Source organism: Dipodomys merriami, unplaced genomic scaffold, assembly GCF_024711535.1.
Source record: "Dipodomys merriami isolate MVZ:Mamm:240054 unplaced genomic scaffold, mDipMer1.0.p SCAF_2, whole genome shotgun sequence".
Lineage (NCBI taxonomy): Eukaryota > Metazoa > Chordata > Mammalia > Rodentia > Heteromyidae > Dipodomys > Dipodomys merriami.
The window spans coordinates 111281129-111308659 of NW_027203381.1; the positions used below are offsets into that span (position 1 = coordinate 111281129).

General features: G+C 39.2%; 1 protein-coding gene across 1 annotated transcript in view; it reads left to right on the forward strand.

Annotated features, from left to right (window-relative positions):
* Positions 1 to 1381: 1381 nt before the first annotated feature.
* The window catches only part of Map3k7cl (MAP3K7 C-terminal like), a 41164-nt gene continuing 15014 nt past the window's right edge, over positions 1382 to 27531 (forward strand). Inside the window, exons 1-3 of the mRNA XM_070028779.1 lie at positions 1382 to 1594; positions 3519 to 3627; positions 18026 to 18087. Coding sequence (XP_069884880.1) covers positions 3558 to 3627; positions 18026 to 18087 — 132 coding nt within the window. The 5' untranslated portion in view covers positions 1382 to 1594; positions 3519 to 3557. The remainder of the gene's footprint in view (positions 1595 to 3518; positions 3628 to 18025; positions 18088 to 27531) is intronic.

The window sequence follows — 27531 nt, forward strand, 5'->3', positions numbered from 1 at the left end:
TGATAGTTCTTTCTTTTTAAAATCCCCAAGTAAAAGTTATCTGTGGTACAAGACAGTATGTTGAAAATGAACTTTACAACTTGGGAGGGGGGGAGGAAGAAGTTGGGGAGGGAAGGAGGAAAGGGATGGCAGGGGTAAAACAAAGTAGGAGGTAACAATGCTCGATAGGAAATTACTCATTACCTTACTCATGTAACTGTAGCCCCTCTGTACAGTATTCTTACAGTTATATATATATATACATATATATATATATATATGAGTTATCTAAATGCACTATAGTTTGTGTATTCATTCAGCAATCGAAGGATGTATTGATCACTTCCAAGTTTGAGCAATTATGAATACAGTTGCTATTAACATTGTTAGATTTTTATTGGACCTAAATTTTCATTTTATTTGGGTAAATACTTAGAAGGGTAATTGCTAGATCAAATGGTATGCAGTCAGTTTTTTAAAAAATAAATCAAATTGTATTCTAGAGTAGTTGCACTATTTTTGCGTTCCTACTAGTAATAATTAAGAACTCTGTTTTCTATATACTTTCCAATTACAATTTGACATTGTACTTTGGATGTTGGTCACTTTAATATATAATTTGCTATTGTTTTAATGTGCAATTCCTTAATGCACGAGAAACTGATCATCATTTTCATAGGCTTGTATTTCTCTAATCTTTTGCCTATTTTTTATGTCGTTTTCCTATTGTTGAGTTTTAGCTTTTTTTTGTATATTTTAGATGCCAGTCCTTTATCTGATTTGTGCTTTGTAATGATTTTCTTCTAGGCTTATCTTTACATTCTGTTACTATTGTTTGTTTTTCATTATTTAACCTTAACATCATGCTCTGGCTATTTTTAAATACTCATGACATCCAAGTTTACAGTTGTTAAAGGGGATGAAAAATCCTAACAGTTCATTCCTATTTACCCTTTGACTCTTTTTGAGGTTGTCTGTATTTGTAGAAGGGATCAAACCCAACAAAGGCTCAACCTCAAACCTTTCCTTCTTAACTGGGATCATCACTGCTATCATCCGAGAGTCGGTTTGTGGCCAGTCCAAGCTGGCTGGGTCTGTCTGAGCTGATCGGAGTGGCCGACATTTTTGCTGACTAGAGTCATGCTATCTTTGCCAGTTTGCTGGAATAGACACAGACACGGATTGGATCACGCTGAAGACATTCCTGTCTTGTGAAGCAAGTCTGTTTGTATTTTAAGTTTGCCAGGACTAATGAATTAAAACATTTGGACTCTCCATAACTTGCTGTTTATCAATGCCCCTGACAGGAGGAGGGTTTTCTTTTGCTCTTGCTTTTTCTAGAAACATGACAACATCCTGGCTGTTGGAGAGGCAAGGAAAGGAGAGAGAGGGTTGTGGAGGGAAGCGGAACTCAGGTCCCGCGGGACGCGGGGGTCTGGGGACAGAGCAGGTAGCAGTGTGCAGCTGACAGCTGTCGCTGCCCCTCAGTGTCAGGAGCTGCTATGCAGCAGGTGCAGCCTGGTGTCTCACTGAGTCTTTACCCCACAAAGGCAACAACTAGCCAAGGCAGTGGCTGGCCCTGGATTACACAAGTGCAGACACTCAACTAAGTGAGGTAAGGCAGCAGGTGTGAAAACGCTCGCAGCTCCTGCAACTTAACCAAAGCTCTGTTACAGCCTCCAGCCAGGCGAGACAAGGAATCAGTGGCCCGTTTCCCGAGGCGGTCTGATGAAAAGGCAAGTTGTTTCAGGGGATCCTGTGGTCGATGCTGTGTAGAACACAAAATCGACCCGACCTCAACACCATCCTTTCTGAGGCAGACGGATGCTCTCAGTGGTGCCCAGAAGAGGGGTGGCAATTTGCTGTTAGTCCTCAGTTCTATCTCCAGTGGCTGGAAACTGGAGATACGGAGGAGGCACATTTCTACCTCTTGCGTTTTCTTTCTTGGTGCAGAGATGTGCTGGGAGATTTCACCAAAGACAAGGGAACTTCTCATGGGTAGATGTTGTGGTAAGATTGATTGTGGAGTGTATGATGCCAGAATTTTGGGGATTTTGCCTTTTTGTTCTGTTAATTTTGAGACCATTTACTCCTCCAGGAACAAGTGTCTAACAAAATTCTCAATTCCAAGCAGAAGAAACACACTGAAGTATGTCAGAGTTAGCTAAAAACCAGTCCTGTGCTAAGTATTTGCAAGTTTATGAAGTTCTTTTTCTTAAATGTTTCAGGTTACCATTTCTTTGTAATTTAGGAGTACTGGACATGGGAGAGTGCTTACTTAATACTTCCTTACTATCTGTAGTGTTAAATGAATCCTAACTGGATTGTAAATAGTTGCTGGATTTTTTTTTCTTTAGGTTGCATTAAGTGTTTAATATGAATGCATTTTCCTTTTACATACAGAGTAAGATGATTCTAAATGTATGGCTATCTAAATACACATGTATGTATGTATATATGCATTGAATTTGGCTGTATAAATAAAGATAAAATCAAAATTCAGTGTCCTACATGCTATTTATAGAGCCAGAAAAGCCATGGGAAAGAGTCAGAAACCTTGCTATGAGAAAATATCCTGCTACAGCCATCCACAGAATCTTGCTAAGGATGGCTAAAGAGATTATATTTTGCCATTTTTAGAGAAATTTTTCTTAAAATATCACTCTGGTTTTTTGGTCTGCTGTCTACATGAGACAGCATGTAGATGGTTTAGGGGAAGTAGGACCAAAAATAGAAAAGTTAAATATATGTATGAAATAACAAAAATATCATATGATATTATCTACTCCTAGTCCCAATGGATAACAAGTTATCAAATATGTTGATTAAAGTGTGTTAGGGCTAAATCCTCTCATGACACAGAAATATTCATGTATGTTCCCCTTTCCATCTGATATGTAAGATGTTTTCCCATTCATTCCAAGTTTATTAATTAAATGGTAATTTAATATATGGAGTGAAACACCCAAAGGTTGTTTTCAGTTTTGGCTTTTGCTTGCATCATATGCTAATTAGAGATGAAACTTTAGGCTAGAAATCTTTCATAGATTTATAAGTAATCTGGTTTTTGAAAGTGTACAATATTTATAATAAAACTGTTATTTTTACATGGTTTTGATATTCTTTTAAATTAATTCCATTATACTTATTCTTTACCACTTCTGATTCAAAACTCCAAATTTAATTTAGGATTTTGAGTATGAAAAAGTATCTTATCAGAAACCACTTGATAACCTATTAAGACTATCTTTTATTTTCCCCCCAATTAAAAATAAAACACTATGTGACCTTGAAAGTCACGATTAAATTGGTATGAGGAGACATTATATCAGAGATATAGGTAGATACTTGTCATATTTCATCCATTCTAGATGTCCATTGCTAAAGTATTTTTTATAATCCAGAGAGAAAATGGGCAGGTGGATAGTCTTGTAGGGGAAAGGAGATTGCTAACTTTCCCTTTTAATTTCTAAGAGTGCCGGAGTATTTGGAGTCACTATATTAGGTTAAGTGACAAGGCCTTTGTCTTCTCCTTGTAGCTGGAAGACCCAGGAGAAGACCGGGCCTCAGGTGCCCACATGATTAGCACAGCCAGGGTACCTGCAGATAAGCCAGTCCGCATCGCCTTCAGCCTCAATGACTCCTCAGGTATGGTCTGATGGGGGATTGGGCCAGCTCCTTCCTGCTCTCCTTCACTGTCTTCTCTAATTTCGTCAAGTTTTAAAGTTGGATGGACCTGGTGGTCAAGTGTATGGTATTTCATTACGTGTTGTTAGATTGTGGCTTCCAGAAATGCCTCTGGCAATGCCTTCCTCCACCTTCATTTGGTTTTTAGCCTACTTCATTTTCTTTTCTCTGTTTAGCTTCCTTTTAGGATAAGATTCATAGAGCTATAGCAATTTCTAAGGATAGCAGAGTGTGTCATTGTTAAAATGACATGAGGAAATGTTTATGACGAGCTGGCAGATGGTTAGGTGATATAAAAATATCACTGTCTCACTTCCAGCCACATTTGTTAAAGCCTCAGTTCTTGATGCTGGCTTCTCACCGGAAACAGACTTCAGCCAGAGTGATGAATGGGGCAGGTGAGGCGGGGCCTCTGAAAATAGTAAGATCTGAGGTGAGGCTGCCATACTTAGAGCCCTTGGTCATGGCTCCCCTCAATGACCTCTTAACACACATATTGGATTGCACCACCTTTGAACAAGGGACCTCATGTGGTGGGAGGTCACACTGGCTGGGAAAGGAAGCCCTGGCTCTCTTCCATGGGCCATTGCTTAGTTTAATGTCATCTGTTAAAATCACATGCTCAAACACTACTATTTAACCCCAGGTCTTTTCTTTGTCTAGTTCCATCTCCTCACTCTCTCTTTTCCCTCTCTCCACCTACAATGTCCACAGAGGAGTAATGCTTTAAAAATTAATCATTAAGCTGGGCATCTGTGGCTCATGCCTGTAGTTCTAGCTACTCAGGAGGCTGAACTCTGAGGGTGGCATTTGAAATCAGCCTGAGCAAGAAAGGCTGTGAGGCTCTTCTCTCCTACCAAAAAGCCACTGGTGGCTTGCACTTGTAATGCTAGCTACTCAGGAGGCTGAGAGCGGTAACTCAAGTTGTAGAGTGCTAGCAGTGAGCAGAAAAGCTCAGGGTGAGTTCCCAGACCCTGAGTTCAAGGCGGGAACCAGCACACACACACACACACACACACACACACACACACACACACACACGCACACACGCACACGCACACGCACACATACACACAGTTTTGCTTTAAAAGAGACAGGATCTTTTTTTCTTTTTTAAATAATCATGTGAATTGAAAAGCTGGGCTCTGTGAATTCTCATGTGGGACAGCCAATGGAAGCTTGGAGTTTATGTGAGGTAGTCAGTGACATACCTACCCTGGGCTTTCCTGGACCATGGAGAGTATATTCTAGAGTAGAAAGAGGTGAACTCTTAACTCCTTATGATCTATTTTTCCAAAAATATGATTTTTAATTTTTGTTTCAGTCCTGAGGCTTGCACTCAGGGCACTGTCCCTGAGCTTTTTTCCCCTCACAATTAGTACTCTACAACTTGAGTCACAGCTCTTATTCTCCTGAGTAACTAGCATTTCAAGTCTATTTGGTACAAAGGTGGATTTTATAGTATAAATAATTATTTAGGTATTATGTATGTAGTATCTATCTATGATCTATTTTTGATGAACTTTATGATTTATTTTTCCAGCTCTCTTGGAGCTGCAAAAATCCTCCTAATAGGCAAATTAATTCATCCCCAACATAGAAATGACAGATACCATTATTTCCACTCATATTTTGCATTAGTAATTCACCTATATTACTTCTGATTATTGAAACAACCATGCATTGAGAACCCCCTATTTATAAAAAGAAAGACTGAAGCTGAGAGAATATAGTGTTAGGAAGTAGTGGAAATTTGTTCAAAACTCCAGTCCTGGGAAATCCACACTCTCTCAGATACTCCAAAGGAGTTTTAAATGCCTTTTGTAAATCTAAGAATTCAAGGAATAGTCAGTAAACAAGTGGCAAGCTCTCAAGTCACATGTAAACCCAGGAATAAAGTGTAGACTTTCCTTTCCCCTCAAATGATCAGAACAAGTTCTGTTATGAACTTATGAATAAAAAGTCAGTACATAAAGCAATACTATGACATAATTTTGGACCAGATAAATAACTTAATTATTATACCAGAAAAGAGCTATAGAGACATGAGTCTTGATGTTGGGGCTTCATGAATAAACACTTTCTTAAAATATAAGTTTTGAACTTTCTTGGTTCCTGAGTTTAAAACTTTTGTATGTCTTATCAGTGAATTTGGACTTATTTGCTCCAATCTTTCCCTCTTTTCTTTCAAATGCCTTAAGAATGCTTACCTTTTTCCTGAATGCTTACTTTTGAAATTCATCTTTCTTAATAGATACCTTCAAAAAGAGAATAAGTCTTATGAAGCCATATGCACATTAAAAAAATCTATCAACACTAATATTTTAATGTTGTGATCAATGTGTCTCCAGTTTTCTAGAACTGACCCTTACCTAGAGAATCTAAAGCAGAAGCTAGATTTCTGTTCTCAACCTTGCTTGGTTAAAATAACCACAGAGAACACCCATCGAGAACATGTGTTCCAAGGTTTCATTCTTTATGTCTGGTTTGGAAAGTGTGTTTATGATATCAGAAATGCAATGTTTCAAGAGCTAGTTAGGGCCTCTGATTCTGAACATTATTGTTCATGTGACATTTCTACTTCACAAAAAGATGCTTTGCAGATCTTTGGGGACACTCCCTTTGAATTCTTGAATAAGGAGCATGTGGAATATCACACAGAGAAACATTTGCCATCCCACAAGCCATGCATGCCTTTTGAATTCCAGTGCATGTGGCCTGCAGGTCACATATTCAGGGGAAAAATAAAGCAAAACATCCTAGACATCCATAGAAAATGGCAAAACTAAGATGGGCTTTTGGGAAGTAATTCCATGCTGTTGGGTTTACTGTTGATAAATATATATATAGTCCAAGAGACAAGAAGACATCTCTGCTTGCGAATATTGACACACATTTATTTTGTGGGGTTTGAACTCAGGGCCTGGGCACTGTCCCTGAGCTTTTTTTTTTCTTCAAGGCTAACACAGGCATGAACATCCAATGACCGACTTTACATTTTTTTTATTGTTATTATAAAGGTAATGTACAAAGGGGTTGCAGTTACGTTGACTTACGTAAGTCAGGTAAAATTACTCCTTTCCTGGCTCTCTCCCAGTTGGCATATTTATTTCTTAGGAGCATAATAGAGTACATATTTTCTCCAGCAATTTTAGGACTATTTTGGCGGGGGCGGGGGGGCGGATATATAGTCTGGAAATAATTTAAGATACAGGGCTTTAGAGTCACAGAAACATGGTTTTTATACTCATCTCCATTATTAGGTATGATCATGAACAAGTTATTTAACCTTATTGGAAATCAGTTCATTAAAAGATGTGTATAATATTGGTTCACATAGTTCTTTATAAGAATGAAATGCCACCTTAAAGGGGAAATATTTAACAAAGTGCTTTGGTACAAACCGAGCATTCGGCTTTTCCTTGTAATGATAACTGATTATGGAGCATTAAGGTAAATGTAAGCAGCTGAGCAGTTGTGTGCTCCACCTACATTTCATACTTCTACATGGTACAAAGGTGGATTTTATAGTTTAACTAGTTATTTAGGTGTTAGGTATGCAGTTATTAGACTTTGAGTGTCTTGCTCCATTCTTTTTTGTTTGGTTGGTTTTTGTCAGTGGTGGGGCTTGAACTCAAGGCCTGGGCTCTCTCCCTTTGCTTTTTTTGCTCAAGATTAGAGCTCTACTACTTTCAACCACAATACCACTTCCAATTTTCCGGTGGCTAATTGGAGATAAGAGTTTCATGAACTTTCCTCTCTGGGAAGGCTTTCAGCCATGATCCTTAGATCTCAGCCTCCCGAGTAGCTAGGATTACACGAGTGAGCCACAGCACCCAGCTTCATTATTATTATTTAGTTCCTATGTTTCCATCACTTTCTCAAAGGCAATGGATGTGTAAAAGAAGCTCCCTCCCACAAGCTTTACAAGAGATTTGGCTTCAAGTCTAAAATCTGTGTCACCCAGAGGAGAAATTGGCAACAGCTTCTTGGAAGAGATAATAATCAAATGGGTTTAAATGTAATTAGTTATAGAAAGGTGTTATTTTGGAGTACTAGTTACACAAGAAAGAAACTACATACCTTTTCATTATTTTCTTTCTGTTCTCTCCAAACAGAACACATGAATAAAACCGGTCTAAGAAAGAGTATGGTGTAGTCACACAACACCATAGTCATTGGAGCACAAGGCTGAACTGCTATAATAATATCATGCCTTGAGCCAGGCATTGCTCTGGCACTTTGTGTAGAATGCCTGTTTTGATAGCAGCAGATCAGTCTTACTGATCTTAAAAATCAACCAAAAGAATCTACACTTGATCAGAAGAAGCAGAGTTTCAAAAATCCTTAAGTGAGGGTCTTCTTAAGTAGACCAGACTGGCCCCAACCTTTCCATTCTCCTACATTAGCCTCCTGAGTGCTGGGATTATGGGTATATGCCACTGTACTTGGTGGCAAAGACTTTTTATAATGCCACAGAAACAAAGTGATGAAGGGCCTAGATTGGAGAATGGAATGAGCCAGACATTATCATGCCTGTAATCCTAGCACTCAGAAAGTAGAAGTTAGAGCAGAATCTATTTCACCCAAAGAGTAGAATGATTGAATACAGATACGGGTAATGATACCTGTATTCACCATCCTCTAGCCTCCATTTTTTGAGTGCTGGAACTATATATAGGGATACGCTACCTACCGTACCTAACTTCCAGAATACAATTTGAAAGGAATGTGGAAAGAAATAGTTTGGCCTTGCTCAATAATGTGTTAGTCATTGTGCACTGAAAAAGGAAGAGCTCCAAGACTTCAAATAAACTAAGGATTCCATTGTACTCAAATAAAAGAAGCAAGATTTGGAGAAAATATGTATAATTACTTAAGATATAAACTTGTTTCCTATCTAATCACAAGAAGCTTTATATACGTTGTGTATTTAGCTACTTGTATTGCTCACAGACAGCTATGGTTGAGTTCAACATAATCAGTATTACTTCCAGACTTGGTCCTTCTTTGGGTTAGCTTCCCAATAACAAATACACGGAACACAAATATGCATTCTACCCTTTGAGTTATTTGGGAATCACTGGCCCTTCTTTTCTAGTGAACATTAAGATTTCATTACTCTTTTGTTTTTATACTGCTCCAGGGGGCTTGAACTCAGGGCCTGGGCACTGTCCCTGAGCCTCTTTGTGCTCAAGGCTAGCGCTCTACCACTTGAATCACAGCACCACTTCCAGTTTTTTCTGAGTGATTTATTGTAGATAAGTCTCTCACGTATTTCCTGCCTGAGCTGGCTTTGAACTGCAATCCTCAAATCTCAGCCTCCTGAGTAGCTAGGATTACAGGCATGAGCCACTGGGACCTGGCAAGATTTCACTATTAATTACTTGAATTAAAAAAAATCCCCAGCTAAGCTAAAATTCAGCATTCTCATGTAAATTTAGATTTCAGTCCTCCCTCCCTCCCTCCCTCTTCCTTCCTTCCTTCCTTCCTTCCTTCCTTCCTTCCTTCCTTCCTTCCTTCCTTCCTTCCTTCCTTCCTTCCCTTCCTCCTTTTCTCCCTCTCCCCCTTCCCTTTCCTTTTCCCATCCCTTCTTTGGCTTTTTCCTTTCTTCCAAACTTTCCCTTTTAATTTAGAGTCAAGTGTCAGCCTAGGCTGTTAGCTTTTAACATTTTATTGTTAAAAAAATGTTTCAGCTATTAGAAACTAATCATATGATATTTAGTTTTAAAAAAGCCAGGAACTATTCCATTGGTTTCTCTTTTATTTGCTCTGCAATTAATATGGTGTTTTGTGTGATAGTGAAAATTCTGTGAAATATTTGAAATAGCCACCCTTGAATCGCATTTAACAAGCTGAGTTTGATCTGCATGTCTTTGTGTTCACATATAAAACTGGCTCTTAACAAAACTGATACAGTGAAATATCTCTTGTCATTCTCCCCTTCCTTCAACTTTCCTACTTTCGGTAATATCAGTCAACCTTTCTCCTCTGAAATCTCCAGATTCCTATTATTTGGAAAGTCTGGAAAACCTCATCCACACCTGAACTATACATGAACATTGATGTTTACCTTTTTAATCTGTTTAGTTTGCTATGTTGGTTGCTTAAATATTTGATGTACTCATTCAATAGAAAGTCAAAAGATAAAGTTCGCAGCTGAATCTTGAGTATTGTACAGGTGAGTACTTTTATCGCTTCCTCAATTTAATACCTACAACAACTCCACAGGAAGACGGTATCACGTCCATTTTTATAAATAGGGAAATGTTGGCTAAGTGAGATTAAGTAACCTTCCTCATATCCAGCAGTAATAAATAGTAGGAGAATTTTAAAGCCAGGTCCAGAGCTGTTTTACTTCATTACTCACTTAGACAGAGGGCCCTTGTAATAGGAGAAAAGCATGAATGTTCCTGACAACAAATAGCTTTCCAGTGTTCATGGGAGATGATGAAAGGTTGCTTCTGGTATGCTGCTGGAGGAAAGAAGGAAAGGGAGAGGGGAAAATGTATTTGGTGGCTGACTAGGCAATACACGCACAATCATCACTAGGTTTCTGAGGAACTTGATCTCAGATACAAAAATCTCCAAATTTTCTAGCCTTTTATATACAATAAGCTATATACAGCTGTCTTACATTTTAAATTATCTCTGGTAGCTTATAATGACTAATACAATGTTAACGCATTGCAAATATTACCATACTGTATTTTTAAGGGATGAAAGAAAAATAGCCCCTACATGTTCAGTACAGACGTAACTTTTTCTTTGATATATGTTAAATCAGTGATTGGTTGAATTGATGTGGAACCTATGAAAATGGAGGGTTAACTGTTTGCTTGAAGCAGATGTTTTAGAGGATCCTATCTGTTAATAAGCCAAGTAAGTAAAAAATATTCTGACCATAAGATAAACAGGTATGATTCACAAAATGCTACCCACAGAAGTAATGAATACATGAGTGCTTCTGAGAGATATAAAAAAAAAAAATCTCCCCTTAAACCAAATTGTCTCTCTTTGTAGAAAAACATTAATCAGTGTATTAATATATGGTATTGTTTGCTTGGTAATTTTAGGCCCTGCTTAAGGCTACCTAATATTTAGTCAATTACAAAGAATTAATAGTCTGTTAAGCATCATCACGAATCCCTGTCATCATCTCTGTCTGTATTCATGTCCGTACCACCCTTGTACCTTCACTTTAAGGTTGTGGCTCTGAAAAATCCAGTGCATTGTTATATGAATCCACATCTTTAATTTTTAATGACAGGAAGCAAAGTTTTAAAAAGTTTTTAATGTGACTCAAAACTATGTGATATTCTAATAAGAATGCAAATATCTGGAAATATGTTTTTAAAAAGTTTTTTTTAATGTATTAAAAATTTGTGTCGGCAGCTATCACTGTATATCTAAAAATAAAAAATGAATCTCATGTAGCTCTAAAATGAAACTACACATATACTTTTTATGTTAAGTTTAAGTTGTTTACGTTATATTTGTTTAAGTTCCAAAAAATACTATTTCAGAAAATGCCTTGACGAGGATATAAAGGAAAAAAATTCAAATTTAAATGAAGAAAGTAAAACCATAACACCGAAGTTATGACTGTAGAAAGGATATATATATATGTATATATATACATATATATATATGTATATGTATATATATACATATATATATGTATATATATATATACATATATATATCCACCTTTGGCTGGGTTTATAGCAAATGGAAAATAAACTCATTCATATTAAACATTTATTATTGTCACTGGTTATGACCTAAGTACCAGGTTTCAGGCTCAGCAATTGGCATATGTATGCCTTTATCAATAGTAAATTTCTGAGGCAAATTAAACTCTGCCCATTTTGCAGGGGATAAAATTGAGTCTCAGAGAAATTACTGTGGTGGTTCACATTCATCAATTTTTTTAAAACAGTCAAATTAAAATTCACCCACAGGTCTGTCCTCCTGGGCATTGATTCTGTTGGGTGTATCTTAAGCGATTAGGAGCTGTCTTAGGAAAATGATTCCCAAGAAAGATTTTATAGGAGCTTTACCACTGAAATCACTGGCCAAACTTCCTTGCCTCTAGAGTCAGTTTGTCCTCTGCAGCCTGCTGGACAGTGTCTGGCATAGCAGCACCCAGAGGACGCATACTGTGGCAAGAGCTGCTGCATACATTCTGGAGCATGGCAAAAGATGAACATGCAGAGAGTTCCTTAGTCAACCATTAAGACGATTCAAGACATATGGAAGACATTAGCGCAAGCTTGGGGCTCAGCTGGGCAGGGGACTGTACAACGGTGCAGGTCACACGTGCACGCAGCCAGCTCTGACTAGACGAGGTAGAGGTATGTTCAGAGGGTCCAGGCCAGGATTGTAACTTATTTCCTGGCTGGGTGGGAATTGGCTTGGGAAGTCTGAGTGTGACTTCTCCTTCTCCCGGGGTCTGTTCCTCTGTGAGAAGAACTAAACCTATTCTAAGCAAGAATTTCCCAATGATGGTGAGCGTAATGGGAAGGGGAGATACCTTCCTAGTCCCATCAAGATAATGTTTAGTGGTTCTCAAGTGCTGGTCTGTAGACTAGCTTTGATAAAGTTTTCACTTTTCTTATATAAAAAGAAAAAAATAAGAGCCAGATGCTAATAGCTCATCCGGTGATTCTGGGTATTCAGGAGACTGAGATCTGAGGATCTTGGTTCAAACCCAGAGACTCTTATCAATGATTAGCCGGCAAAACAAAACAAACAAACAAAAAACCAGAAGCAAGAGCATTAGGTTCTGAGTTTATGCCTCAGTACCAGCACACAAAAAAAGAAAGGAGAAGAAGGAGGAGGAGGAGGAGGAGGAGGTGGAGGAACAGGAGGAAGAGGAGGAGGAGCAAGAGGAGGAGGAGGAAGAATGAAAGAAAATAAAGGTAGTACAATAAAGTTGTTTAGGGATGTGTTTGCTTTAGTCTATAAAGATAAATTTATCTAACGTAATAGACTTCCCTTTTTTCAAGATGGAGTTTCTGTATGTAGACTAGGCGGGCCTCATACTCATACTGTTATAGCCCAGATTGGACTCAAACTCTCAATTTTCCCATTTCAGCCTCCTTACCACTGGGATTACAAGTATGCTCTACCATACCTAGCCAGTGCTCCTTTATTCTAAATTTCATATGATTTTGGTGTGAAAATGGCCTCTCTGTTATAAAGAGAAATGTTTCTGAATCACCTTCACAAGCTAAATTAAAAAGTTGGCTACGCTAAGGCGTAGTTCCCAAATATTTTAGGAAAACTTGAGTAGGTTTAAAACATACATGTGGAGAGCCCAAGGACCAAAAGGTAAAGAAGGTCAGAGTGGTATGATGGAGGGGGTCCCAGGAGCGGTCAGACACTTCAGTTTCACATGACACTCTTGAAGTGTTGGGGGCTCCTTTTCTTGGGGCCTTGTTCTTCGAGGGAACTCAATGTCCACTCAGCTCCTTGTATCTTCAGCTACTAATAATTTTAAGTTTTCTAATAACTGAGATCGCAAACCTCATTGAGAGAGGCTTTTGGTTACAGACCAATGTGTCACATTTGTCTACTTCGTGGAAAACCAGAGAAGACAGTTTAAGGGAATCTGAAAACAGAATAGTCACAAAAGCAACTCAACAGCTGCTCAGTAGATGCTGAGATGAGCCCATGAGAGAATGTACTATGGTATGTCATAATGGTTGGGATACCAACAAGAGAGTTCTATCTTAAGGACCATTGGCTTACTCGCATTGTGTTTGCCAAACAGGCAGTGAACATCTGCTTACTCCAAATAAAATTCCTCTTTAACATTTCCTTTATATTTTATCCCTTGAGAAATTCCTTTGGGTTATATCTTGTTTGGCCCATTAATTCCATAGTGCCAGTTTGGAAGGGAGGAGGCCTTACAAATTAATGCCTTAATACATTCTATTGTGATAAAATGGTTTTCCAACTTAGCATACAACCCTGAGTCCCTCTTTCTTTTTTTTTTTTAAATAAGTTTTTTATTGTGAAAATACTGTATAGAAGGGTTACAATACATGAGCAAGGTAATGAGTACATTTCTTATCAAGCATTGTTGCCTCCTCCTTTGTTTTCCCCTACCATCCCTTCCCTCCAATCTCCACAACTACACTCCCTCCAACCACCACCCCCTCCCCACCTAAATTGTAAAGTTCGTTTTTCGACATAGTGTCTCATTTTTGCAATGGGTCAAACTGTATCCCTATTTAAACAATATTTTCCCTTTCCCTCCCCAAATTATACCAACATCAAATACAGTGAAAACAGGGGTTATACCCTAGGGAAGGGACATACAAAGCATCAAAAGAAAAATCACATGATACCTTATAAATACGTTAGAAACAATAGCAAGAAAGAAAAAACCACTTGTGTCCCTATCTTGGGGTTCATTTGGCTTAACATCAATCTTATCTCTGAGTCCCTCTTTTGCATATGATAAACATTCAAAAGTATGTAGTGGGAGCTGGGTAGTCATGCCTATAATCCTAGCTAATTTGGAGGCCAAAAGATCTGAGAATTGTACTGTAGTTCAAAGCCAGTTTAGGCTGGAAGTCTGTGAGATTCTTATCTCCAACTAATGAACAAAAAGCCAGAAGTGGAGCTGTGGCTCAACTGGCCACGGTGCTAGCCTTCAGTGCAAAGTCTAAGAGACAGCGCCTAAGCCCAAATTCAAACCCCAGTACCAGTACACATACATACAATAGTATGTGGTCAGTAAATTTTGCTAAAAATGTACTTGCACTGGGATCTCTCTCTCTCTCTCTTTCTCCCTCCCCCCCCTCCAAGATAAGAAAGGTAAATATGCCCAGGGGCTTTTGATAAAGGTATTAGGTACTAGGTTTTGTCTTCTTTATGTTTCTGCAATTGTCAAAACAAACCAAACTACTCTCAGAGACTCTACTCTAGGATCATCATCAAAATATTTTACAATTTGGCCAAATGTTGTTAGAGCAGCTGTGCTACTAGTCTGCCTGAATCATTTTCTTTCTTTCCTTGTAGCCCAATCCTGTGATTCATCATTCTGCTTTTAGAATATTTGCCTATTTTTAACACCAGTCAAAGAAGGCAGTACTATTTAAAAGCAAACACCCCACACGTCAGTGTGGGGCAGATTTGTGAGCAGCTTTGCAAGCCTTGAAATTTCTGGCAGGCAGGTCTGCCAGCTAAACCAGATGGCAGGCAGCAAGCAGGGAGTTGCAGGGCTGGCTCTCAGACTCAGTCTCCTTACATCTGCCTTTGGTTTTCTTGTTTTCATGACCATTTCCTGTTTTGGTTAATCCAATTTAATCCATTCTTTAACAGTCTTGCTTTCATTTTGCTTGTCTAGAAAAGATTCATTATGTGCTTATTTTTATGTCAATCAATTCAACTTTCATTTCAACTCTTACATTCAACTGTTATTTCTGATAGTCCAATGTAGTTAAGCCTTCATTTATCTGTAAAAGTATCATTATGATCCCATATATATATATATATATATATATATATATATAGAGAGAGAGAGAGAGAGAGAGAGAGAGAGACAGACAGACAGACAGATAGATAGATAGATAGATAGATAGATAGATAGATAGATAGATAGATAGATAGATGCATATATATCTATGCATGGTATATCTATCAACATTGTAACTATAAGTAATGATGGAGATTTCTATGCTGAACCCATTAATTCTGGGACATACTAGGGATTTGCTATTTACATTACTATAGGAAAGTCAATGGGCAAACAACATTATAGAGGATCTGGTGGATTAAGTGTCAGGAAGCAATGAGCTCCATTTCTGAGTATCTTGTTGAATTCTAGAACACCCTGTCTGTGAGGCATTTTACGGAAGTGGTTTGGCCTTCCAACAAGTGCTTACTCGTCTATGATTACTAGGGTTGGGATGCCAAACTATAATATGTTCCTCTTTACCTGTGCCAAATTCCTTTGGCCTTGGCCCGAAGAGCCTAAAATAATCATGGTGTCTAGGTTTTTGAAATTGTACTGAAGTAAACTAAATGCACCCGTTTTACAAAGTACAGTAATAAATCTTAACAATGAAGGCATACTGTGTAATGGGCCTGGTACTGACAGTGGATATTTCTGTCTTTTGTTCAGTTCTTTGCAAGTGATGGAGTGGTTTTGAAAAGTCACAGTCATTAGCTACATTTCTTTCTCTTTGCTTCTGAGTAAGAAAAGAGCATTCAAAGAACCTGAAATGAACCTTCTGTGAAGTTCAGTTAAGCAATGTCAGCAAGCCCATGGGTATCCATTGAGAAGCACAGGTGCAGGTCCAGAATGGATTCAGCTTTGTGACCTATTGCCGTTATTTTAAGTCACTTTTAGATGAGAGTATTATTATATGTGCTGGACTAAAATATACCAAATGCTATTAACTGACAATCCCCTTGAGGTGTTTGGCAGAGGTTAATACCATCCTTGTGTTGTTAAATCTCTCTGGTGATTATCTTCAAAGAGATATAATTCCTTAGAAGACCAGAATGCTTTGGGTACCACGTTTTATTTTGAACTGTGCTGTCAGTGAGATAGGAGCAAATACAGTTGGCCCTCCATATTTGTGAGTTCTGCATCTTCAGATTCAACCATATGAAAGACATTTTTAAAAACACAACTGTGTCTGTATTGAACTTGAGCAGGTTTTCTTTTCATTTTCCTCCTAAACTATACAGTACAACAGCTTACATCAGCAATTTCATTAGGTAGGTGTTGGAAGTAACCTAGAGGTGATTTCAAGTCATATGGGGGGGGGGGAGGGGCGGCTGCGATTACGTTAAATGCAAATACTTCATTTTACATAAGGAACTGAGTATCCTCAGATTTTAGTGGAGGAGTCCTAGAACCAAGCCTCCTTGGATGGGAAAAATGACTGTACTTGTTTCTTCACTGTGTACAGCCTGAATCATTTCCTGTAGTTAAAAAAGAACATCAGTCCATTTTATCAGTAAATTTAATTATGTTCATGATACTATAAAAGCAATGACCTTTCCTTGCTTTATTACAATTTAAAGTGGCTTTTTTTTTTTTTTGGACAGTCCTGGGGCTTGAACTCAGGGCCTGGGTGCTGTCCCTGAGCTTCTCTGTGCTCAAGACTAGCACTCTACCACTTGAGCCACAGCGCCACTTCTGGCTTTTTCTGTATATGTGGTACTGAGGAATCGAACTCAGGGCTTCATGCATGCAAGGCAAACACTCTACCACTGAGCCACCTTCCCAGCCCCTAAATGGCTTTTGTTTTTAAATTATTCTCGGAGTATGGGTTATGTTGTATTCTTATAGTCACGTATTGGGGTAGGAATTGGAAATGAATAGGCAAAGGTCCCTCAGAGCCAGTTATCCTGGAGAGACAGAGGTTCTGCCCATCAACGGGCTGCTCTTTGGCTTCAGGGCCGAGTGAACAATCTATACGTCAACAAACTATACTGAAGAGAGCTGGAGGTGGCTTGGATATTTCAAGCCAATTTTTTGTCAAGTTTCCTCAGATGCTACTGAGAATGCATTGTGTTTGTGTGTGTATGTGGCGCGCGTCCTCACGTGTGTGCATATGTGTGCATTGGTGCTCTACCACTTGAGTAGGCCTCTGTTTCCAAGGATGTATCTTTTGATTGAGAGAGAGTTAAGTACCTGTTGAGAACCACACTTGGATCTGTGGACAGGATTGCCACAGCTGTTGGTGTTCAGGGTCTCCTTCAACAGAGACATGGGTTCTGTCGCAGGTTGGAACTGCTGCCTAGCACCCCAGGAAGAAATACCCTGTTTGAGTTGTTGCCTGCTACCCAGTGGAACCCAGAATGAGTTCCTGGTCTATTGCCTGTTATTGGTTTGTTGTGGTAAGAGCAGACAGCAAGAGCATTAACGCTTCAGCACTTGCAGGCATTCGGAGCGGAATGCTTTTTTCCACTAGTGTGTTCTTCTGCTCCATTGAACTTGTTCTGGCTACCTTACTAACACCTTGTTTAAGCATTATACTGTGTGTCATAATTTTTGGTTTTGGCCAATGTGAGAATATTAAGTAGCTTTTAATTGGAGATTTAGTAGACTGGACATGTGAAGATTCCAGTATACATAAACATAAAATATACATATAAATTTTGCCCTAAGTTTGGTCAGGCTATGTAACCCACATCTTTGTGTCTATAGAAAATAAATGAAATTGTCTTCTACATTCTGTCTTTCCCCAAATGAAGTAATGAAAATGACTTCAGCACCAGATACTGATCGCTTAACCACGTCGGTACAAACCTGGTCCCTGCAAAGAGGCTCTTATAAGACAAAAACAAACAAACAAAAAAGCCAACTTTCATTATGTTCTTGTTTTAGATGATCCACCTCCTGAAGACTCCATTCCTTTGGTCTTTCCAGAATTAGACCAGCAGCTGCAGGTAAGGAGGTCGTGAAAGGTTGATTTCCTCCGTATTATCTCAGAGAGTTGCCAAAGAGGGGAGACTGAGCTGGATGCCGAGTGGGGTACATTGTGTACTTCTAGAACTTCAGAGTCAGGCTGAAGTCCTCATGGGTTCTTCTGGTTATCTGGCTGTGTCGCCAGGACTTCCAAACCTTATAGTGTAACACAGCTGCTATTTTTTGTTTTTCCCCATTTCTCTTATTGTCTTGTGAGCATTGCTGTTGCATAGGTTCCTTTGTCCTTTGTCTCATCATTTTGTTGTTCCCCTTCCCTTCCCTAGTTCAGATAAACGTATACATAATGTCCAGGGTACAAAATTGAATATAGTGACAACAGGGAATAAACCATAGGGGGAAAAATACAAAAGAAAAAAATCATGTAGTACATTGAGAACGACAACAACAAGAAAAACATCTTGTGTCCATGTCTTGGAGCTCATTTCACTCAGCCTCATCTTATATGGTCATATGTACATAGCTATTGAGCTATTCTGCTCATCTGCTAAGATTATCCTAGATGCATACCAGATATTTCAAATAAGGGAAGCCATGGGACCTATGTTCTTTGGGTCTGGCTTACTTCACTTAATATCATTTTTTCCAAGTCCTTGAAACTCTAGCGCTCCTTGGCAAAGGCTGGAATTTTCTTAATAAAGACCCAGAAACACAACAAATTAAAGAAAGGTTGGACAAATGGGATTGCATGAAACTGCAGAGCTTCTGCATGGCAAAGGATGTAGCTAGCAAGATCAGTAGAAAGCCCACGGATTGGGAGATCTTCACTAGCCATACAACAGACAAGGCTTTCATATTTAAAATATACTTAGAACTCAAAAAATTAAATCTCCCCAACAGCTCCTCTTTTTAAGGAGTTCTAGAGTCTGGGAAAAGGACTGTTCCCTGTTCTTGGCTGTGGCTGCCTCCAAGCCTTTTGGAACTTTGGCTTTGATTGGGTTAATGATTTAACGATAAATTCCACAGAGAGAATTTCTTGTGTTTTTTTCCCCAAGACTTGGGAATCATCCTCTGATCTCCACTGCCTGTCTGCCTCTTGTCATCTAACAGATTTTAATTACAGATAATTATTGTGCATTAAATGGTTGGGTTGACCTGTGAGAAAAATAGCTGTATACATAGTTCTAGATGATCTAGCAATGATAGCTCAGTTGAACACACCAATTATTGTTACTTTTTCAGAAAATGGCTAATTTTTGCCATTTTAATTTGCTGTAGGGGACATATGGTGATTCTAGGCAAAGAAAATGATTCTGCCTAAAGTACCCAGAGACTGATCTTGGGTCAGTCATTTACTTGAGTTCTTTATTTTTTTTTTCTTCTTCTTTTTTTGTCTGAGACTGGACTTGAACTTGGTACCTGATCCTTTTGCTCATTGGCTGATGCTCTCCCAACTGAGCTATTCCTCACTTGAGTTATTCACATAACTTTAGAGTCCAGTTTGACAAGTTTCTTAGTGATCTTGAGTCCTTTACTCATTTATTTTGCTTGATCACCACAACGTTCTCTCCAAATGCTGATTTTGAAGCCTTTAGGAGAGGTGAGCAATCTCTTTATCCAAAATAACCAAAACCCTTTACCAAAAATAACCCTTATCCTAAATGTGTAGATCTCAAGATGTTTTTGGATTTGGACTATTTGCATATACATAATGAGATGGCTCAGGGATGAGACCTCTTTCTAAACATAAACTATGTTTCATCTAGTTTTAAGCACACAGCCTGAAGGTTAAATTTTTTTATTGCACCTGTGTTTTGACTGGGACCCATCCTAGTGTTTTGTGGAAAAAATCTTTCAGTACTCAAAAAGTTTTGGATTTGGGGGGCATTTTGGAATTTGCCTGTTCAGGTTAGGGCTGTTCTCACTGTATCCTATACCTAGTAGCCCTTTCTGGTTTTGAGTACGCTCCTTTCTGGTTGCTTTTGCTCTTAGTGCTAGATCCTCTGGGTTAAAAGTCTAGAAGCAATCCTAGCTACCCAGAAGGTAGCGATCTGGATGATCAAAGTGTGATGCTAGACCAGAAAAAAAAGTTAATGTGACCCCCATCTCAACAAAACAAGTCAAGTGTGGTACTCCCAGTTACAGGGGACGCTTAGGTAGGAGTATCAAGGTTAAAGGGCAGCCCTCGGCAAATGTGCAAGACTCTATCTGAAAAATAACCAAAGCAAAGAAGGACTTAGGGCATGGTTCAAGTGATAGGGTGCCTGCCTAGGAAGCATGAGTCTGAGTTCAAAGCCCAGTGCTGCCAGTGAAATGAAATGAAATAACCTGGTAGCAATAAGGAGAAGTTGGAAGAGCTGGTGCTCCATTGCTGGAGTGACCCTTTAAAACCAACCCAGAGCAACCCAAGTGTGACCTGGACTCTTGGTAGCGCTCTCATTTCGGGGCAGTTGTGAGCTTTTCCAACAGGAAACTAACTCAATAGAGCACTCTTAGTTGTGTAGGTATTACGGAAGGTGCACCAAAGGTGGGAGGGTTATGTGATTACCATTCAGCTGTCAAAAGACAGCTTTGTCATCCCCGACAATTTCCTCTCCAGCAGTCAGTCACTGTATTTCCCTCTTCCCATATTCTCTAGGTAGAGTCTTCCACCCATCTCTCTTGATTCCTGATATCTGAACAGATTCCCTTTCCTTCCTGAAAAGGCCACCTCTCTTTCTGCCTCCTCTTTTGATATACTCACTGTTTGCCATATTCCTTGCTTTGGCTCTGTCCTTACAGCTGGGTGGGGGGAGGGGAGGAGACGGTGTGGATGCAGGGAGTTGTCATATTATCATGTCCTGTTGCTGATGTGACTGGGATATAAAATAATAACTAGCCACGTGCTGGTGTCTCACACCTGTAATCCTAGCTACTCAGGAGGCTGAGATCTGAGGATTGTGGTTCAAAGACAGCCCGGGCAGGAAAGTATGTGAGACTCTTATCTCCAATAAATGACTTAGAAAAAGCTGCTGGTGCTGTTGCTCAAACTGGTAGAATGCTAGCCTTGAGCAAAAGAAGCTCAGGGACAGCACCCAGGCCTTGAGTTTAAGCCCCAGGACCAGCACACACACACACACACACACACACACACACACACACACACACACACACACACACACACACACACACACACACACACACACACACACACACACACACACACACACACACACACACACACACACACACACACACACACAAAAACCTACGATAACTATTTCCCCTCCTGTAACCATTTTCCTCTTTTTTGTGTTGTTACCCCTCATAGTCAGGTGAAAACAAGGAGTGAACATGTTTGAAAACAAAACAGAAAATATATGCTGGTTCTTGTTCCCCCATCAAATTATGAATAATACATTTTACTCTTTCTTTTGTATTGGAAAAACCCCACTTTTAAAATTAGGAGCTTTACTGGTCTTCCCAGGCCTGTGGACCATTCTGCACAAAATTCATAGGACCCCTGACAGTTACTTAGATGATTTTTCTGTGAAAACATCACTAGATCCATTTAAATTTTATAGCTTTAATTCTACTTGACATGTATTAGGAATTAGATCTATTTAATTATTTTACTCCAGTGAGACCAGTTCATCTTCTTTAATCTTTAATGAGGTAGGCATTTGAAAGAGTAGTTTCTGGCTCAAGGGTTTTGATGTTTCCCTCTTCAAATATATTACTTTGCCTCTTTCCAACATGGAGAATGTTATCAGAATTGCATTTAAACATGTTTTAAAAAGTGCTTGTTTATTGTATGAAGAGGATGATTGAGTTTGCTATGAACATTTATTGCTGAGTGCTACCCCTGTTCGTAGTTGATGCCTGTAAGCTTTAGTGTAACCCAGGGTATGAAGGATTGATGAAGGACAGTAAGGATCAAGAAGGGAGAACAGCATCTAAAAGCATATCCTTGTCTCCATGCTTAGCACAGAATAGTTTTTTTTTTTAATAAAACAATTCTACAACAGTAAGTCTGTCTCAAAAGCAAAGAAAATGCTTTATGTGAACCATCCATTTACAGAATGCACCTTCCTAATAGGCAGATTCAGGGCCTTTGTTGCACATATTGGTTCTTAGAAGTTTTTAACCAACTATCTCAATCTCAATCCACTACGGGAGAATAACTCGTCTACAAAGCAAAGAAGAGTCTGTGCCTGTCACTATTTGAGGAGGACTGGTTGTTTCTTTTTTTGGGGGGGGTCTGGTTGTGGGGCCTGAACTCTGGGCCTGTGTGCTGTCCCTCAGCTCTTCAGCTCAAGGCTAGCACTCTACCACTTGAGCCACAGCGCCACTTCCGGCTTTTTTTCTGCTTATGTGGTATTGAGGAATCAAACCCATGGCATCAGGCATGCAAGGCAAGCGCTCTACCACTGAGCCACCTTCCCAGCCCACTGGTTGTTTCTTGATTACCTCTATTGGAGCTATAAAAACTGGCTTAGGGAAAAAAACCAGTACCAGGTGGTTATTGTCAGTCTTTGCAAAACTTCAGACTCTACCAAGGCTTACAGAGTACCTCTTAGTATAGAATACCTCTTAGGCATGAGATGTTTTTCTATATATAATCTTATTTGTTCTTTACAACAGCGATATGTTAACTATTAGATCTCTACTTTCCAAATGAGAAACTTGAAGTCAAAGTTTAATCTCCATGAATTTTCTTTCTTCCTATAGTTTCCTTAACTCTTTTTGTAGAATATATGAGCTATCTAAATTCCTTCAATAAGTAGTGTTTTTTTTTTGTTTCTCATGCGCAAATGTTCAAAACCACCTTGCAAAACTTGTTCAGACTTTCTGATCCTAGTTGCACATTCTTTGGTAATTTATAAAGTGAAGGTATAAAATATCTATTTGGTGGATACTCTATCACCACTTTGACCCCCAAGATTTTTCAGTTGCTTTGCCAAGAATGTGAACATGTTGGAGCATGTAATTTGTGGTGCTTCTATTTTAACAGAAGCCAGAAAAAGCCTTGGTCAAGAATAGCAGTGACAAACATTACTCTTGATGTCTCTATCAGTGCAAAATGTTTGGTGAGAGACCTCAGGGTAATGTAGGTGTTACAGTAACCATCTCTTACCAGGTTCAGAAGTGGGCTTTCACTCTGATCAAGGGCAGGTGGAAGATAGATTCTACTCTGCACAGGTTCCTTTTGTGGGACTAGGTTTCTAAATTCACCATGTCCATCAGGGACAGTATTTGGGTAAAACTTGTTTAGAAGATATGAGAAGAGAGGAGACCCACTGCAAGGGTGAATAAAAATCCATTAACTTTTCTTCAAATCTCAGTTTCCTGCTGTTTGCAATGACTGTCCTTTCTCTTTCTCTGTTCTGAAGGAGGGTGGAGTTTTTTCATATTTCCAGGATTTGGGTCAAAACTAGGACCGGCTTACAGATTCACTGTATTGCTATAATTTGTCAACTGTGGTTTGGCCTATTTATGACTTGAAGTGATGCTATAATATATTCTTCATTGTTTTGAAATGAGAAGCATGGTTTTAAAATTAGGCAGAGGACATGATAATAAGTAAGTTGTGAGTTAAACTTGAAAACTGATACAGTTCAGAGACCAGATGATAAGTGACTCATGATAAACCTCCTCACAGGAATCCTAGTTCTGGAGAATGGGCACTGGCACAGACTGGTCTGGGTGTAGATCTTAGTTCTACAGTAGTTTTGTAAATTGGGGCATGTTGTTTGTTCTCTTTAATCTTTACTTTTCTCAATTACAGAGTAGAAGTAACAATATCTGTCTTGCATTGTGAGATTAAATGAGAAGGTCAGGCATAAAATTACTTTTATAAATAATTTGTTCATGTAAATTTCACAATAATCATTCATGTAAATTTCCTTCCTTCGTGAAATTATTCATTGAATGAAATATTTAAGATCCAATCATTTTTATGTGTGACATGAAGTAAAAGAAGAATTTTTGAGTTTTGAGTTAGGGATACTGAGCTTCCGATGCCCTATTCTTTTCATCAGGCCAAGGTATTTGGACACCAGCTTGATTTTTTTTTTAAACTAAATTGAGCAATAGCTCTAAACCCTCTTAAAGTCCTTCCATCTGGTCAGAGATGACAGTGGCAGGTGTCTCTGTGGTACACACTGAACTTGCCTTTTCTCAGACAGACTGATAAGTCCAGAAACTGATGTCACCTCCATGAATAAACAATTTCAGAACTTCACTTAAATATCTGGTTATCCAAACAGCCTCTCCAGAAACTTCTCTTGGGACTGGCATCAACCCATCACTTGATATCTGGGAAATCAAATGGTAGAAGAGGAAGAAACCCCAGCATTCCATGGTTTTGCTGCAATAGTTTTTAACGCCTATTTAGAACCATGACTAGAAAAGGCTCATGGGTGGGACTGGAAAGGGTTGGCATTTTCCCTCTCATGCACATGCTGAAATGTATGTTACATTTGTCACTATTCCTGTGACTGCTCAGAAAACATATATAGCTACCTTGGAGCTTTGAAATGGTACCTTTAATTTTTTTTTTTCGAGAACTCAAGTCAGGGGTCATTAGGGCATACATTGTTGTAAAAGTGTGAGACTTTTTTTGAGTTATCTTTTAAGTTGCTTACATCAACAGAAAAGACGTAAATCTGTCTCACTTCAAGGTAATCCAATGTGTAAGTTATGCAATGTAAGTAACAGTAAATACAAGTACTACAGTGTAGACACTCTACAAATTAGTTCCTAAAATACTTAAAATTCTAAGATCGTCAGGTTTTTATTGATAAGAAGTAGCCTGGACTATGGTATTTTTTTTCTAAGTGTTAAGAGACATATGTTTGTTAATTTTGAGAGGCCTTAAAATGGAACATCACTCCCCTTCTCCCCGGCCCAACAGATCACCCTGAGAATCAAGGAATAAATACCCAGTCTGCTCAGCCACTGTAGAATGTGCAGCTTCCTAAATATATCATCTGTGTGGGAAGCTGGGAGAGGAAAATTAAATTCTTACTTTTTTTTTTTTTTTTTTAAAGTGGATCAGGCCAGGAGTGTTTGGAAGGAGCCAAGTAGAAAACGGAAATGCTTAAGCCGGCTTTGCCCCGTGCTGGGAGCTGGTTGGCAGCTTCCCTTCCCACCCGGGCCCTTTCTTCAGCCCCAGAGTCCACAGTGAACCGGTGGTGGCTCAGCTGTGTGGCATGGCTCAGGCTGCATTCTTGGAAGACGACCCTGCGGTTTCTCTCTTACTTCATCCTAGTTAAATCTGCCCTCGTGGTTTGGGCTGGATACCAGAGATAGTGGCAGCTCGCTGGCACTGCCCTGTAATTTAAAGCCTTTGGAGCTCCATCCTCAGGCAGCCATGGGAAGAAGCTGGGGTGGAGGAAACGAGGTGAAGGGAGAAATGACTCCCCTCCAACCTCCCACCCCCAAAGCTCTGACCCTCATCATCCAGGTTTCCAAGCTGGATTCAGGTGCTGTTAGGAGAATGTTTTAGCATAATTTCCTTAAATCGGGGTGTAGAATAGACCGGATGTCATTACATCAGTTGTCTCTGCAGAGCGGTTTCTACGATTCCAGGGGATCCTGTTCTCCATCCTTAGGAATATCTTTGCGTATATGTTTTTCAACCATGGATTCCTCTCTTTGGAATGCCACATTTCCTTCTTTAAACGAGTAGCTGGAGTAGCTATGTCCCGAAGTGTGGGAAATATAGCACAGTTCTGGAGAGGATAAGAAGGAAGTTTTCTCCTCCTGATGTAAAAAGAAATGATTTTAAAAAACAACAATTAATTCATTGCTCACCCATACCTTTCATGCAATTATTAACTGAGCATCTCTCTGACAAGAATTGTCAAAAAAAGCAAGCAATGGAAATTGAAATAGTGTCACTTTTATTCCAGAAAGAGTAATAGAGTGGGTGGATAAGATGGCACTATAATATATCCAGGAAGAGGGATACGATCACAGTATACTGTACCGATGTTCAGAAGTATCACGATGCAACTGCTCACTATAAACTAGTAATAGGCCCCCCCCCAAAAAAAAGAGAAATTAAAAGGTTAATAGACATTTTCCAGCTAGTTACAGCATGTAATCTTTTAAGTATTTCTTTAAGTTTTCATCAGAACATGAGTTACACAGGGTCTCAAGTGGCAGTGTTGTAAATGTCACACTACTTAATCCTATAAACTCCATAATAGAGAGTGAACTACTAGCTGGTGGCTCACACCTGTCATCCTAGCTACTCAGGAGGCTGAGATCTGAGGATAGCGGTTCAAAGCCAGCCTGGACAGGAAAGTCCATGAGACTCTTATCTCCAATTAACCATCAGAAAACCAAAAGTGGCGCTGTGGCTCAAGTGGTAAAGTGCTTGCCATGAGCTGAAGATCTGAGGGACAGTGCCCAGGCCCAGAGTTCAAGCCCCACAACTAACCAAAAGAAAAAAGAAAAAAAAAAAGAGTGAACTACTTGGAGTACTCAAACTATTTTATTCAGTGAACATGCTGGTCACAGATGGCCTCTTATTTGGTGAGGTCATAGGAATGTACAAGAGAACCACCATCAATAAGTGCTCTCTCTCTCTCTCTCTCTCTCTCTCTCTCTCTCTCTCTCTCTCTCTCTCTCTCTCTCTCTCACACACACACACACATACACACACACAATGTTATAGAGCAATGGGAGTATTTGGATGTTTATCAACACAACTCATTACTCTGTACTGTTTTTTTAAATAATAAGTATAAAACCGAAATTTCGTCATATTTTTGTTCTCAAGCATACCTATTGGGATGAGAACCCTATATTCACACACAAGTTTATTTGCCAAGTTTCCTAGGTGTGGGTCTTCTGGTGTCCTCTTTCTTTTAAGGACAGAAATCCTCCTGACCTGTGGACAGTTTTGAGTTCCCCAGCAACATCTGGGGTTAGCAGTGAAAAGATTGGGATTTGAAAAGGGTGAAAGGTTTGAAGAGTAACATTTAAGAGAGAAAAAGGTTGGGTAGAAAGGGGGTAAGCCTTGGATTGGGAGTCCTGGTAACAATGCCTCAGAGGTGGGGTTGGCTTTATAGAAAAGTCTGATGAGAAAATCATTTATACATTAACACTCTTTACTAGAGCCCAAAACATACAAGGTGAAATTTACCAACTTAAAATTGTCTAAGTATATATAGTTCAGAATAGTCATATTGCATATATTATATACATACATTAAGTTTTATATATATTCACATTAGGCACATTGTATTCACATTAATTTTATCATGTCCAGTCCCTAAAACTTCTTCATACTCTCGCTAAATTGAAACTTAGTCTCCAGGAAACAGCTTATCAGGGCTGGGAATGTTGCTCAGTGGTAGAGTGCTCGCCTAGCATGCCTGAAGCCCTGGATTTAATTCTTCAGTACCACATAAATAGAAAAAGACAGAAATGGTACTGTGGCTCAAGTGGTAGAGTGCTAATCTTGAGCAAAAGAA